The 14,927-nt window shown below is 46.5% G+C and overlaps 1 protein-coding gene across 2 annotated transcripts in view; it reads left to right on the forward strand.

Moving 5' to 3' along the window:
* The window catches only part of PTH1R (parathyroid hormone 1 receptor), a 127,418-nt gene that overhangs the window by 94,489 nt on the left and 18,002 nt on the right, over nucleotides 1-14,927 (forward strand). For both annotated transcript variants that reach the window (XM_041122489.1, XM_030008838.2), the window contains 5 exons: nucleotides 32-126; nucleotides 3,098-3,284; nucleotides 6,287-6,440; nucleotides 12,257-12,317; nucleotides 14,161-14,227. In XM_041122489.1, coding sequence (XP_040978423.1) covers nucleotides 32-126; nucleotides 3,098-3,284; nucleotides 6,287-6,440; nucleotides 12,257-12,317; nucleotides 14,161-14,227 — 564 coding nt within the window. The remainder of the gene's footprint in view (nucleotides 1-31; nucleotides 127-3,097; nucleotides 3,285-6,286; nucleotides 6,441-12,256; nucleotides 12,318-14,160; nucleotides 14,228-14,927) is intronic.

Raw genomic sequence — 14,927 nt, forward strand, 5'->3', positions numbered from 1 at the left:
GACGCTATTTTTTCCATCATTTGTACTGCAGGAGGTCTTTGATCGCCTCTATTTGATTTATACTGTTGGATACTCCATCTCTCTGGGATCCCTCACAGTTGCTGTCCTTATCCTGGGATACTTCAGGTAGGCGGCTCTGTTTCTACCTAAGCAAGTTGTCACTAGACTGGAAAAGCCTCGGGCTTTCCTAAAGGATAAAACTGGGGTGGCATGTGCTTCTTCAGCAAGCCACAAGAGGTTGCATCTGTGCTTTGGGCTGTGTTAGTGTCACTTAGGCCAAACTTCTTGGGGGATGGTGGGTGGGTTGTCTGAACTTCTTCCACTTGCCTGCAATGGAGTTTTCTCGACCCTCTTTGTAGCAAACGGGAAGAGAGGTGTCTCCAGGAAGAGGTTTGTCCCCCTTGGAAGACTATCTAGGGTTTTCTGCCCCTATTACCCCTTCAGATGACTGGCTTAGATTTAGATGGCTAATTTTTAGATAGCTAAGGTTTCATAAGGGAAAATCCACTCTAAACCCAAATATTCATGGATAGACCAGTTGAAGGGAACCCCAGCCATGTAGAAGTGCCAGACTGACTCCTCCAATCTCCCCATGCTGCTGCTGTACCTAGGGATCCAAAAATGATCGCTCACCCTCCTATCTGTGATTGTCTGACCTCCCTTTCCACCACTCCTGCCAAGGGATGTAGACCCCTAAATACCATTTTGAACCCATGCCATCCATTCCTCAGACCTGGCTGTTGCATTTTCTTGCTGAAACAGAGACCATGGGATGGGAGGGATGAAAGCTGTCACTCCCAGCGAGAAGTTTGTCCTTTGGGAAACCATACCTGGTAAGCTGCAGATAGAGCAGGGTGCTGAGCCCCGATCTCCTGAGCCCCAGGTTTGCTTCCCTTTGGTGGCTGGCAGTATCTTCTCCTAGCAGACAGCAGGACCCAGACAACAGCTGTGGAGGGAAATTCTCCACGCAGCAAACAGCCGCGTGGTGTCTGCAGATGGACTCAGCAGCTCCCACCGTGCAAGCTCAAGCTAAGCCCCAGACACATACCACTGGGAATAAAATGCGTGGCCTTTGGCTCTAAAAGTGCTCAGACCTCTCTGCAGTGAGCAAAAGGAGGTCAGGGGGATTTGCTTGGACAGCAGAGCGTCCCAGCGCCCGAATCTGTGACACACACAAGCCAAAGGGGACTGCAGACCCCTCCTGGAGACACTTCACATGAGGTAGTCCCAGAACCCACCCCTGCCACCACCCTCCTGTCCTCCCAACCCTTTCCCTCCTGTTTCATTTCCCACTGGACACCGGCAAGGTTGTTAAAATATTTAATGTCCATGTATGCAAGAGTACTCCTAGTTTCAGGAGACATGCTCTCTCTTTATTCATGTAGTCAGAGCACTTCACTTACAGCCCAGACTACATGGGCGACTGGGCTAAAGCATCTTTGTCCCAAGGATCAAAGCAGCAGCAGAGGCCAAACCAGATTTTATTCCAGATAGCACATGATCCAGAGATTCACTGACTACCTTTCAAATGCAAGGAACAAAGCCCATCTTCATTGCTACCTCAGCAGTTCCACTTGACGTAATTTTTATTATACTAGCACAGGAAACAACTGTTATTACTGTCACAATCTCCTCCAAAGGAGGAAAAAACACAGCTTTTATTTTTTATTTCTGTTATTGGAGCTGGGGATTTGAGAGGGTATAAATCCATTCATAAATTCATGCATGGCTAGCCAGGCAACAGAGCTATAGAGGACAGAAGGGGACCCCAACATGTCAGTTAGTTAGTTCCTTCTTCTCCCCAAAGGCATGATCACTGTTTCTAAAACACACCTGATAGAGATGGGTCTAACCCATTCACTTCTTACCATCCAGCTTTTCCCCCAAAAGGATCTTAAAGCGCTTTACAATCAGCATTTGCGGGGTCATTGCTGCCATTGCTGGGGTGGAGCCCAGAAACTGTTCAACATCACCAAGCAAAGGATAGTGTCTCTAACAGCAAACAGAGAAAACAGCCCAGCACACTATAGTTACTACTATAGTTGGTACTAAATTTGGAGTGGGCACAAAGATTAGCAGTTTACAAGAACCTCTGCAAGGTTTTTAGTGGCCACAAGTTCTGCAGCCTTTGTAGTCCATTTCCACTGCACAAAGTGTAGAGAAAAGTAAAGTCTTTAAATGCAGGGTTTGACTCTGAGAAGGGTAGATTTGTTGGAGGGATGGATTTAACAGTGAAAGGGACACACACAGGATACACACTTTAGCATCAGTGAGCACCGTGCATGTATCCTGCCTTCTGTCTGGACATCTTGGAAAATGACCGCATGTCTGATGCACACTCCTTGCACGTGCACTGAAAACCAGGGACGTGCTCCTCGTGCACACACTGCACGCAGGGATGCACACACACTGCACAGCTGTTGGCTCACTGCACACGCACTGCACAGCAGATGTGCATTCTCTGAAGGTACACTGCACGCTGGATGCACACTCACTGCACACACCCTACGCATTGGCTGCGCACCCGCTGCGTTCATCCTGATGTTCACCAGATGTGCAGACACTGCACAGGTGCATCACAACAAATGCACCAATGCCTGCCTCCAGATGCATGCACGCTGCACACACACTGCATGCACACTGCAGTCCAGATTTGCAAACACTGAGCATGGACTGCACATCGTATACCCTCCTCCAGCTGCATGTGTACTGCACACACCATCCTCCAGATGTAAACTCACTGCCCACTGCATGCATGCATGCTCACTACCCATGCCCGATACAGGCAAAATGCATCCCTGCTTCTTTGCAAGATTTCCCAGTCAGAAATAAAGGAGTTTATACGAGTACAGGCACACCGTCGTCCTAATGCAAAGTCAGCAGCAGTGTGCTGCAACCAAACCCCTGGAGTAGGTATGAATTCATTTACCAACCCCATGGGTGAACCATAAGCGCAGGGCAGCAGCACTAGTACTGCTTCCCTATGGTGGCAAGGTGCTGATGAGAGGAGCTGGGGCTCTTCAGAAGCACAGGTGACCCTGAGTCTGTCTAGCAGATGGGCTAAACTACTCCAATCCTTCTCTGTCTCCTCCTCCAGACGTTTGCACTGCACTAGAAATTACATCCACATGCACCTGTTTGTCTCCTTCATGCTGAGAGCCGTGAGCATCTTCGTGAAGGACGCAGTCTTGTACTCCGGGTCGGCTTTGGAGGAGATGGAACGGATCTCAGAGGAAGACTTGAAATCCATTACTGAAGCACCTCCAGCAGATAAATCGCAGTTTGTGAGTATCGCCGGAGCAGCTGGTTCTCCAGGCTTTGTGCCTTTGTCCTCTCTGTTCAACACCTCGCCTCTTTCGAGGGGATTTTCCACCCTACTGAGGGTCACCCTCCACAGCATCTCCCCGTCCCTTCCCACTAGCTCTCAATCACTGTCCCAGTGGGACTGCCCAGCCCCAGAGCTAAGGAAGACCTGTTCCCCATGGCAGTCAAAGGTAAAGTCAAGACTGATGCCTTGGTTCCCATCTACAACTATTATTTTCAACGTTCCCCTGATGCCCCCTAAAGCGTATGGCTCTGGAAACTCCCCTGGCTATCCCAGCACGAGGCACGTCAGTGCTTGCATTTCACAGCGTGTTCTTCTTCCACCACAATGTGCAATTGGCTGATTTTCCACTTGGAGCTCCTCTCTGTATGACACATGGAGGCATCACTGTGCTGTAACATCTGTGGCATCAAACTGACAGCCCAGATACAGCAAAGCCATGGTTCAACGTGTCTTGGGAGGCTCTCAGCCCTGACTCCAGAGCCAGAGCAGAGGTAGCTTGTAAGGAAGAAGGTCAGCAGTAGACATCTCACCTCACTGTAATTTTGCAGCAAACCATAGCTGGTTGCTCCTGTCCTGATTTATCACTCCCATCTCTGAAAAAAAGACATTATAGAAGGGATAATGGAGGGATTATGCACTACCATAAGAAAGGGTAGGGTTCATCTGCAAAAAGCAGATGTCTACAAAGGAGATACCTTCATTCAATGTAATCACCTCAGGTTCAATCTATGGTCAGCTGAGTCAGTATGGTCAACACAGCCAGTCGAGTCAAGGGTATGACGAGCCACATCCTAAAATAAAAAATTGAAGTGAGGTCAGTTGAACTTGTCTCCAAAAGTACATGTTTCTTTTCACTGTATAGAAAGCTCAGATGGCAATATCTGCATCGTCCATGTGCTGGCGGGGGATGAAGCCCACCCTTGGGTTTCAAAGTCGTCCCCGCCTGCTGAAGATGTCTGCTTTCCTTGTCATTGGTCTCATCACAGATTTCCCATGGTGCATCCTAGGTATGACAGCTCACCATCCATGAATTGTCAGATGCTGCAGAGACAGAGGAGGTAGATTTTAGTATCTAAGATCAAGGGTTACACAAAAAATCTGAGCTAGCTCAAACATTCTAGTGGAGCGGCTCTCGCAATGTGGTAACAAACTTTCTGCCTGTGTATTCATTCGGGTTCTCAAGTCTTTCACAGCTTGTGCTACTACCAGGGACCTGGCCACCAACACCTCTGCATAAAATCATCATATATGAAGTGTCCCACTGTGCATCCAAGTCCCCCCAAACGGAAATTTGTTATCATGTTTCCTTCCCATTTCATAGATCCATTTCATTAATTTGGTGAGTCTTTGGCTGGAGCACTCAGCACACGTCAAAACACTCCCTTTTTGGAAAGAACACAAAATGTTTTACTGCATTGTTTTCTGTTTCTCCTTGGGCTGGACTCGTTATAAGGAATAATTGGGATAATACATTGCATTCTTTGAATATTAGCAATTTAATGGCATTTCCCATTCTTCCAAATTGAAAGGCAAACAAGTGATGAAGGCAACAATTAATGTATTTCTTTTGTTTCCAAGTGAAGTGGGACCTTTGCAGTTATTGCCTGTTGCTCCCTGTGTGTGGGTAGATGATGATTTTTTTAAAATATAAAAATTATTATTAAATCTGAATGGGGATTTTTTAATTCATCTTCCTTCTATTTTAACTCACTTTGTCTGTAGAAGAAACTGGGTGTAAATGTGTCCATATTTTATATATATACATATATATGTATATAACATGTGCATATTCATTTTGATTGGCAAAGGATTAGCATAAGAGCTGTGCCAAAATAAAAAATTCTCTTTTTATTTACAAGGTGCATATTATTGACATTTTCTGCAAGTTGCTTGTATTCCTTTCAAAGGAAGGAGAAGTATGGAGATGTACTGCTGCCCCGAGATGTGTTTGGTAATCCTAGGCTTCTTGCGAAATCAAACTACCCAGAGTCCTAGCATTTCCACATTGACAAGAGATGGCTTCATGTGTGCCTTTGTACCAATTAACCCCATCATCATTACTTTGCAGCCTTTCTCTACTAGGGCTGAGAAATGTTGGAAGAAGGGTGGCTTTGCCCCACTCTGCCTGAAGAGCAGGGGAGCATTCAGTCGCAGTCAGGGTTTTCCTCTCAAGAAAGCAAAGGCTTGCAGGTCAGCGTGGTGTGAGAGGTCAGCTTAGGAGCCCATTTGAGATCAGTGTGTCCTGGAAGACTCTACCAGGCCTTCCACCTCTCAGCTCAGGTCTGTCCAGAAAACACCTTGACATTGTGGGTGAAATCCTCCAGCTTCTGTTTGCTCTTGGAGGACCAGTCACCAAAGCCTACAGCAGCCATTTAGGGTGTCTTCACGCTCGTTGAGGAAAGACAGGCAGCCCTGGAGGACCCTGTCTTGGACATCCATGACAGGATGGCATGACTCACCCTCAGCACAGTGCCCGCATCTCTCCACGAGCCGAGGAGGGAGTCATACTTCCAAGTGATGTGACTTGCACCAGGTCACCCAGAATGAGGTGACTTGGCCACAGCCCTTTGTCCTCTAACATGGACAAGAGACACAGGGACAAGATGAAACACAGCTGCCCTAGAAGGGGTGTGAGCCCCTCATCACCGGGCTTGGGAGAGAGTAGGATCAGGTCAGCATCTCTCCACATGTGCCCTGTCCTCCTACTCCTCCCAACTCACCTGCTATTGGAGACAAGGTGTCAGGATGAGGGGAAACTTCCTTCTCAATTGTTCATCTCTTCTGTTCTTGCACTGATTTTTGCCCCTTGTAAAAGCTCTGCAATAGAATTTTCTGATTTTTTTTTTTTCCTTTCTCCATCTTGTTTTCCGGCCCATCTTGGTAAATTATGGCTTTATGCAGAACAAGAATTTCACACCATGTTCCTCACATAGCCCTGTCTTTCTGTGGTCATTGCAGGTGGGCTGTAAAGTAGCGGTTACCTTCTTCCTCTACTTCCTGGCAACCAATTACTACTGGATTCTGGTGGAAGGGCTCTATCTCCACAGCCTCATCTTCATGGCATTTTTCTCAGAGAAGAAGTATCTTTGGGGATTCACATTATTTGGCTGGGGTAAGTCATGGCTGCTCCTTACGTCTGATCTGTAAGAAGCCTGTTGGAGGTAGTCTTTGAAGCAGATAGTGCATATACATAAATACGGGAGAGGGGACAGAGGCAGGGTGAGCATCAGAGACACAGTGACTTTGCAAGGACAAGTTAGCTCTCTTGTGAAGGCTTTATAATTTCTAAATTGTGGTATTTACATTGTGGCACTTCCAGGATCTCTGAAAGGATCCGCCCAGGCTTGGAGAGACAGCACATCTTGCCATCCTTCCCGGGCAGCAGATGTGTGCATGCGACAGCTGATTTTAGTGCACCCTCTGAGTTATCTCCACCTCTGCCAAGTGCCTCCTGCTGAGAAACACGCGTTGGGCTGGAGGGATGGAAAGTTGCGTGAGGCTGTGAGCATCTGCTTCCCACGGCAGACCTAAGCTCTGATTTCCTACCTCAGACTTAAGCTTTAAAAAGCTCCTGACGTCTCATGAGCGTTGGAGCACCAGTAGAAACCTGCAGTTTTGGGGGGAAGACCTTTTTTTCCTTTTCTTTTAACTTGGGCGTTTTTTCTCAGAGTAAGGAGAAAGGGGCGGGATGTCAGTGCAGGGAGGGTGCTCATTAGTGGAAGGCATTGTGGGCACACACGTTTTAGACGAGAATGTGTTTTCCGTTCACTTCTGGCATTAGCTTTGGCTTGCAAGGAGTTATGAGGTGCTGGTAGGCTGAGGACAATAAAACAACTGCCCACAGTTGCCTGAAGTGTGTGGACTGTAAGGGAGAACAGGAAACATATTAGATGATCCTCCAGGACATAACTAAGAATAATGGGGTGTAGGTCTACAAAGGAGCTTACAGCAGGAAAAGCCTGTTCAGAGGTGTCTATGGTTACCTCTAAACCGTATGGCCCAGGAGCACTTCCCAGCTTCCAGGTCCAAAATGCACCTGGCCACATCCTGATTGCATTTTAGGACAAGATTAACGTGTGCACCGCACCATCCCTATTCCAGAACATGATTTCTTCCGGAACAAAACCGGTGTCGCTAACAGTGGAGCTCTGAGCAAGCCAGATAGTGCAGAACCGAGTTTATGGAGGACTGCAGGTTTTTGCTTTATGAGAGCAAGCAAGGGATTCAGTAACCCAGGGCAGTCCAGCCCACAGGACTCTCTCCAGTTTTCCTCCTTCCAAAGTGTGATGTGGGAGCGAAGGGGACCACAAGCTCCTTGCTAACCTCATGTTCAGCTGGTGCATAGGTCAGAAACTGCTGGTGCTGCTATATGATAAAGGCAGGAGGTGTAAATATGAGTCCCAAAGTGGGCACCCATCTCTCCGGCAAAGTCTAGTCCCAGCCAGCTGGTAGGTTTGGGAGAAAGTAAAGAAATAGAGATATTTTGGGGACAGGGCATTTCTTACATCAGCTGCTGTGAGACAGAGAGGACTTCAGATGTCACCTCTTTTTTAAAACAAATTAACAAAGAACAGATTAAAAAAAAAAAATCCTCTTCCAAACCTTCAAGCTATGTAAAATTCGCTTCGCAGAAAATGGCACTAAACTGTACAGAGCAGTCTTAAAGAAGCAATTCCCCAGAGCAAACTCTGTTAGAGAGGGAAGCAGTTGAAAAATAATGCCATATGTTTAACAAGAAAAACCAACTTGACGCTGCTCGTAATGCAGCCAAAGGAAAACAGTCTAACAGGCATGGGTTCCTCTCATTAATTCTTCCAACCACTGCCAGAGTATAATCATTTTATCAGAGCAACCACAAAGCTGAAGTCACACCTGTCACAACACCAATCATCTATGTGCTTCCAAAAGTTTGAGGCTGCTCAATTTAAATTCCTCTGGAATGAGAACATAGGATCCCTCCAGTTGCATTTGTTTTTGCTTTGTTTTGATTAGCATGATAATGTACACACACACACCCGCACAGACGTATTGTTTTGATAGCTTTTGGGCACTGGAAAGGGCAACCCAATCCAAGACCCACTGGAGTCAGTGGAAAAACTCCAGTTCCCTGCAGTGGGCACTGGATCCTGCCCATACCACAGCAATGAATGACAGGGAATCAGTGATAAATAATTACGGCATTCCACGTAGGTACAGAAAAGACAAGTTTGCCCCAAAAGCTGGGATATTTCTTTGCCTGTGTAACAATGAACAGCAGTGCATTTATCCTGCCTGGAAATTTCCAAGGTGGGGGCGGGGAGCAAAAATCACCCTACAACATCTTATTTCCAGACTACTGAAGAAACCAGAGCATATAGTTACTCTTTGATGTCAGACCCAAAGATTTCTGTCAAGTCTTTTCAATCCACATCCTCACTGGCACAAGGGAGCACAGCTCCGTGAAAGTCCACGGCGTCTTTCTTGCAAGGGAGACACTGATGACAGAAAGGAACTTGTTCCTTGCCAGTACCCAACAAAAATAAATAAATAATGGTATTCTGGGCAACAATAAATTCCCCAGCAGACTTCAAGTTCCCTGCAGCTGTTTTATGAAGGAAGTCTAAGAAGCATGACCAATAGCTAGAAAACCCAAGCTGATTCCACTGGCATTTTTCGTTCACACCGTGTTAATTCCCCCCCGCTGGCTGGACTGCACTGGCTTTCAGCTACGGTGCAAATGAGGATTGCAGGGAGACCTGGAAAAGACAAACAGATCGATGTGTTACTGTTAGAGGTGCTCAGGTCCAAAAACCCATGATGGTCAGCCCCGCATGTTTATCTAGGCAGAAGTCATCCTTGCCTGAAAGTATTCGTACCTAACAGGACAAGAGGCATAAGAGGGTATTATTAGCCCCATTTAATATTAGGAAACTGTGACACAGAGGGACTGAAAAAACACATGCATTGTTCCTCAGAGAGGTTTTCCAATAGCAGGGAAGTGAGACCAGATTTCTCCAGACCTACATAAGGTCTTTATTCATAAGCTTTCTTCTAGCAGTCGCTTTGCAACCGCCTCTCTTACTCACAGCTTTGACACATGCATGAAAGCCATTTTTCCAACTGCCAGGAGACACGTACACAAGAAAAGCAACAGAGGAGAGCAGGGTGTTGGGGTGGCCACCAGATTTTGCCCAGCTTACGGTATGCACATTTTCCAGCTGATGGGGAGATACCTGACTTTATAGCACCTGCATTGTACACACTGTGTGTATTGACTGGAAATGCACAGCGCATACAATGTGGATTCTGTAGAAGTCGCTCACGGCATCGCCGCCTGGTAGGGTTCGTCCTGCATCACATCAGTCGGGCACGTGGGGTACATACGTGCAAGGGGGAGGACATGCATGCATCCATCCACGCCTGCATCTGTCTGTGCTCACGGCCACCCAGGAGATCACAGGCTTCTTGGAGACTCACTTTCTTTTCTCTGGTGGGATGGCCAGATGCATTTAATCACGTATGACTTTCCTGCTTACAGAGCTGCATCCTCTTGGGTGTCTTGCTGTTTGTGGATATCTTTGGATGTCTAACTTTGAGGACCTCAGTCCTGATTTGGGGGTCAATGGTTCTCCCATCAATGGGCGCTGTGAGTGCTCAGCAGGAGGATTGTCAATCTTGGGGCATCACAGACCAGGACTTTCAAAGCAGAGACACCAAAAAGTCAGTCATCACCCTCTGAAAGTAAAAGAGGTGCTGGAGACAAAGCTAAGCCTTCTGACTCTTCACATCGAAAGACTAGCTTACCAGAGTGGAGGAAAAAGACTGAGCTCTAGAGATTACCTGACGGCCCCAGCACTCCATGTTACATTGACATAGAGAGAATCTAAAAATGAGGCAAAGGAAAGGGAGGGAGAGGATTCATATCACTTTTTGTACATTTAAGAACATTTACAACTGTTCACACTGCAAAAAAAGAACGATGTAAGAGATACAGAAAGACAAATGTAGCAATAAAACTGGTGCCAGGAATTTACTTTGTGTGTTTTGCAGAATATGTCAAGGATCCTTTTCCTAAGCTTGCCTGAACGGAGTGAGGCAGCAGTGCGCAGGGCACAATAAATCCACACATAGGGATTTTTTAGGTATAATTATTTTCTCCTGTATATTTTATTGTTGCTAGGAACCTTGAACACAGCACAGGATTAGTATGAATGGGAACAGTGTCTCTTCTGAAGTGCAAGACAGGGTAGGGAGGAACAAGTACGTGTCAAACATCCACATCTCTGAAACAATCTGTCTTTCAAACTTAGAGCTTCACAATAGTGGGTGAATATCCACCGTCTCGCAGGCAGGCAGCAGGCATGTCAACCTCTTAACATGGCCAGTTTGTCAGTTGATATAAACTGGAACATCACCAACGATATCAGCAAAGTTACGTGCATTTAAGCCTTTGATAGCTCAGCCAGTAGTCCGGAGCATGCATGTATTTTTCATAGATAGGTGATTAACAGTGAGGAGGAAATAAATGGTGCTTGTCACAATAAATCACCACCTTCCCCAAGCCCTCAGCTTCAACACACTCACGGGTTCCCAGTGCAATAGGTTAAGTATTTTCTTTCCAATGCCAGCCATCGCAGGGGACTGTAAAGCAGGGTGCATTCCTTATAAATGTATCTTTGTAGGCAGTGCTGCTGCTCTGGTCCTGAGTGAGGCTCTGTGTTTAATTATTTATGCTTTCTTATATTACCATGGCATTTAAAGGTTCCAACCAAGATAACAGCCCCGTTGTCCATGTGTGTATGAGACAGGCGTCCCTGCTCCACACCCCAGCTCAGGAAAGCGTCCGTGGTCAGGAAAGACTTTAAGCACCCTAATGAGACTTAAGTGCATGCTGAAAGTTAAGCGTGTGCTTATGCATGCCGAGCCCCAATGAGCTTAGACTGTGAACAGCATATTTACAGTCATCAGTGATAAATGTCGCCTTTATTTATTTTTTAATTTTTTTTCACCTGAAAGGGACTATTCTTCCTGAATTTGTAGAAGCTACTGTGGATTTGATCCAGCCTTTTAAGGGAAGCCAGTAGGGGACTCAGTTGTATAAATAAAGCAGAACTGGACCCTAAAAAAATAAATAGAAGATTGCATTTGGATATTGGTGATTCTTTTACTTTTCACAGGGAAAAGATGATGCCCAGTGTAACTGTGCTGAAATAAGGATGGTTCATTTGGGAATGAACCCTTGGCTAGAGTATTTTGCAAGCATTACCCTAAATTCCAGCATTTATCTGCTTCATGCAGCAAGTCTCTCACACTTAACAGAGCTTCTAATCCATCCAGCCCTGTGCTGGGAGAAATGGTCTGAGCCTGACTCCAGATCCGCCTTTCCTTGATGTCAGGGGAAGAGAACAAATATCTTGGGAAGGGTGTGCTCCATGAAACCCTTCTCTGCTTCAAATTGAATGAGTTGGCTAGAGCAGGTATCAAGTCACCTGGGTTCAAGCACTACAGGGTATGTATCTATAATGTAGTGCTAGAGGAAAGACATAGGACCTGATGATTTATCCTGTCAAGACCATGACCCATCTCAAGCCCAGACCAGCTGGGTGTCTCCCAAACATGAATCAGGAGGTAGCTTAAGCCTGGACAACTCCCGGCTGGCAACTTGGGAAAGCAAGCTGCTCCGTTTTGAAAGCCAGGAGAGTTCAGTAGGGTGGACACGTCCAGACCACAACATTTGTCTTCCAGAAAATTCCCCCTGCCACTGTTTGGTTTACCATTTGGACTACAGAAGAGACATGAGACCAAGATCAGGCTTTCCTAGTCTCAGTTATGCTTGAATATTTTAAAACTGCTTCTTCCACCTTCCTTTGGCCCCCTCCACGTGGGCTTATGGGAACGGAGCCCTCTAGTCCCCCTACTCACCCTGTTTGACCTATGTTTTTTTTGCAGGACTCCCTGCTGTATTTGTTACAGCGTGGGCCAGCGTGAGAGCCACTCTAGCCGACACAGAGTGAGTCGCATTGGATTTTCTTTTCTCCCTTTTACATGCAATGCTGTTGTGGGGCTTTTGGCAATGGTGACTGTGGGTGAATCGAAAGGAAAAAAGGAACCAGGCAAAGCCAGAAGTGATTTCTACTATGAAGTTAGCAAACTTTTGGGAGTGTATGTGGCAGGGAAGGATAAAGTGGGTGCAACCTTCCTAGATTTCCTTTGATTTTACAGAGTTTGATAAATGTGAACACCTGCAGCTGTTATGCCTGGGGCTAAAGGGGGCTGCTTCACAGGTAGGCAGGGACAGGACAGGGATCTTTAAAATCCTGAATTAATGGAAATGAAGTTGGGAGATAGCAGGTTCAGCACAAAGAAGGCAGTTCGGTGTTGATGAGGTGTTGAAGCTGTAGCTCCTCCCTGCCGGAGATGTGGATGCCAGCATGTCCTTAGGTTTAAAAAGCATTTGTACAAATTCATGGAAGATAAATTCCTCTAGAAGTACTCAGTAATGCTTTGGCTCAGGAAGCCATCCTGAACAGCAAATTGTGGAAGAATATTCTAGAAAAATAGTACTGCCTGCTTACCTGTTCCACCTTAAATATCAGCTTCTGGCTACTGTCAGAAACAAGATATGGATCAGCTGCTTCTTTGGTCCTACACATGCACCCTTATGGCCTCATATTCTTACAGTATGCTGAATGAAGGATCCATAGCATCCAATCTTCAAACCCCCAAACAATCACATTTTCCCCCCATAATGCACAGTCTTGACCACACAATGGTTTTCATCTGCCCACGATCTGCCAGCAAAAGCGTGGGGGTCCCCAGGCAACTTTTTAAATGGCTTTGCCTGGAAGGACACTGCTTTCCAAACAGGATTTCAGCTCTAGGCTTGGAAGGACGGAGTGGCACAGCTACTGAAGTGTGACGCATCTGCATTGGCACAGGCTCATCCTTGTAGAGCCTTTCAGTCAGCACCGGTGGTTTCTCTGCCCCTGCCTCTCGCTTTCCTTGAATAGCTGCCTGGGCAGCATTTGGCCCGTGAAATGAAAACTGCAGCTGCCATGTGGGGGCTGTCTGGCTCAGATAAAGAAAAGCCTGTGGCACTCCACTCTCCGTGGTTGGAGAGAATTCAAACAGAGTAATTAACACTGAGTGACCTTATTCAATGGCTGCTGGAAATGCCTCGGAGGAAATAACGTTCAGCCCCTTCTTGGCAGATGGAGGACCATAGCCCAACATCCACGCCACCAACAGTTTGCCATTCCAGTCCTCGCTTCGATAAGGGCTGAAGATGAAAAGGAGATAAAGACTTTTGTGGGGCATGGCTGGGTCTCACTGCAAGAGCAGGGCTGAAGAAAGCACAGGAATGGAATGTAGAACCACAGTATTGTCCCCACCACCATGTCTTCAGACAGGACCTGTCTTCAGACAACCATGCAAAGTTGTGTGGGTTTATTCTAAGGGGTAATACTAGGCCATTTCAGCCTCTCTTGTTTTCATGAAAGCTGGATAACTCTTCATGTAGTTTTTTCTGGTAAGGAGGTGAAGAAGAAGTGGAAAAGGGTGGGTTCCTGCCCAGAAGGGACAAGTCTTGATGACTGTGGAAAGAGCTGTTCCACCATCTGGAGAGAATAATTTTAAATGTGTTTAGTAGTGGTTTCAGTTTTGAATAGTATAACAGCAGGAGAAGGGCTATTTCGAAGCCATGCTGACTGAAGGCAGGGTTAGATCTAGGTCTTTCCACTGCACCAGGCTGTGGAGGAACCCGTCCTTCCAGGGTGGATTTCTCCAACAAGACACTTGAATCTGTTGCTCTTTGTAACCAGTGATTTCCTGACGGGATGTCAATCTCTTCTCAGGTGTTGGGACTTGAGTGCTGGCAATTTAAAATGGATTATTCAGGTGCCCATCCTGGCAGCTATCGTGGTGAGTACTGGCTGATTGCAGGGGGTGGGAGGCAGTGCCTTTCATCAATGCAGGCTCAGTGGGAAGAGTTGAGCCAGGCTGCCCTACTCTAATCACCCTGTTAATAGAGCTCCTGCCTTACCAGTGGGGAGTCTCTGTATATCCAGTTTAAGGGCCTTATATTTGACCTGCTTGTAAGTTTGATAGCTGCATACGGCAGAGGGGTTTATGAGCAACTTCATGTTTTGCTTAGGAGAGAAAAATAACACAGGGATAAGACCCTAAAATCATTACTGAAACAAACATACAAGCCACTATTTCCAACCCATGTGATACTGGAAACCCTCAGGCGTCATAACACGTTCTCAGCAGGCATTTCCAGTGGGAAGAACTGGAATTTGGGTTCTGTAGCTGGGCCAAACTTTCTCCCCAGGCATGCTTCAGTGTCATCAGATTGTTTCAGAGTCATCTTTCTGAACTGATAAAAGCTTGGGATACCTCAAAGCAGGGGATGAAAGTTAATGAACCCAGCTATGAACGGACATGATGTTAATCACTGGTGGAGGATTACTTCAGCCCCTACCCAGGAGCCAGAGGGGACAGAAAGGATATAAGTGACATTATCCAGACACAGGACTGAGATCTCATAAGCTGAAGAGGCCATTCATTATAAGACGTGATTACCTGCACAACGGGAATTCAGTGGGTAGTTATGTGTTTG

This window comes from Aquila chrysaetos, chromosome 3 (genome assembly GCF_900496995.4).
Source record: "Aquila chrysaetos chrysaetos chromosome 3, bAquChr1.4, whole genome shotgun sequence".
Taxonomy (NCBI): domain Eukaryota; kingdom Metazoa; phylum Chordata; class Aves; order Accipitriformes; family Accipitridae; genus Aquila; species Aquila chrysaetos.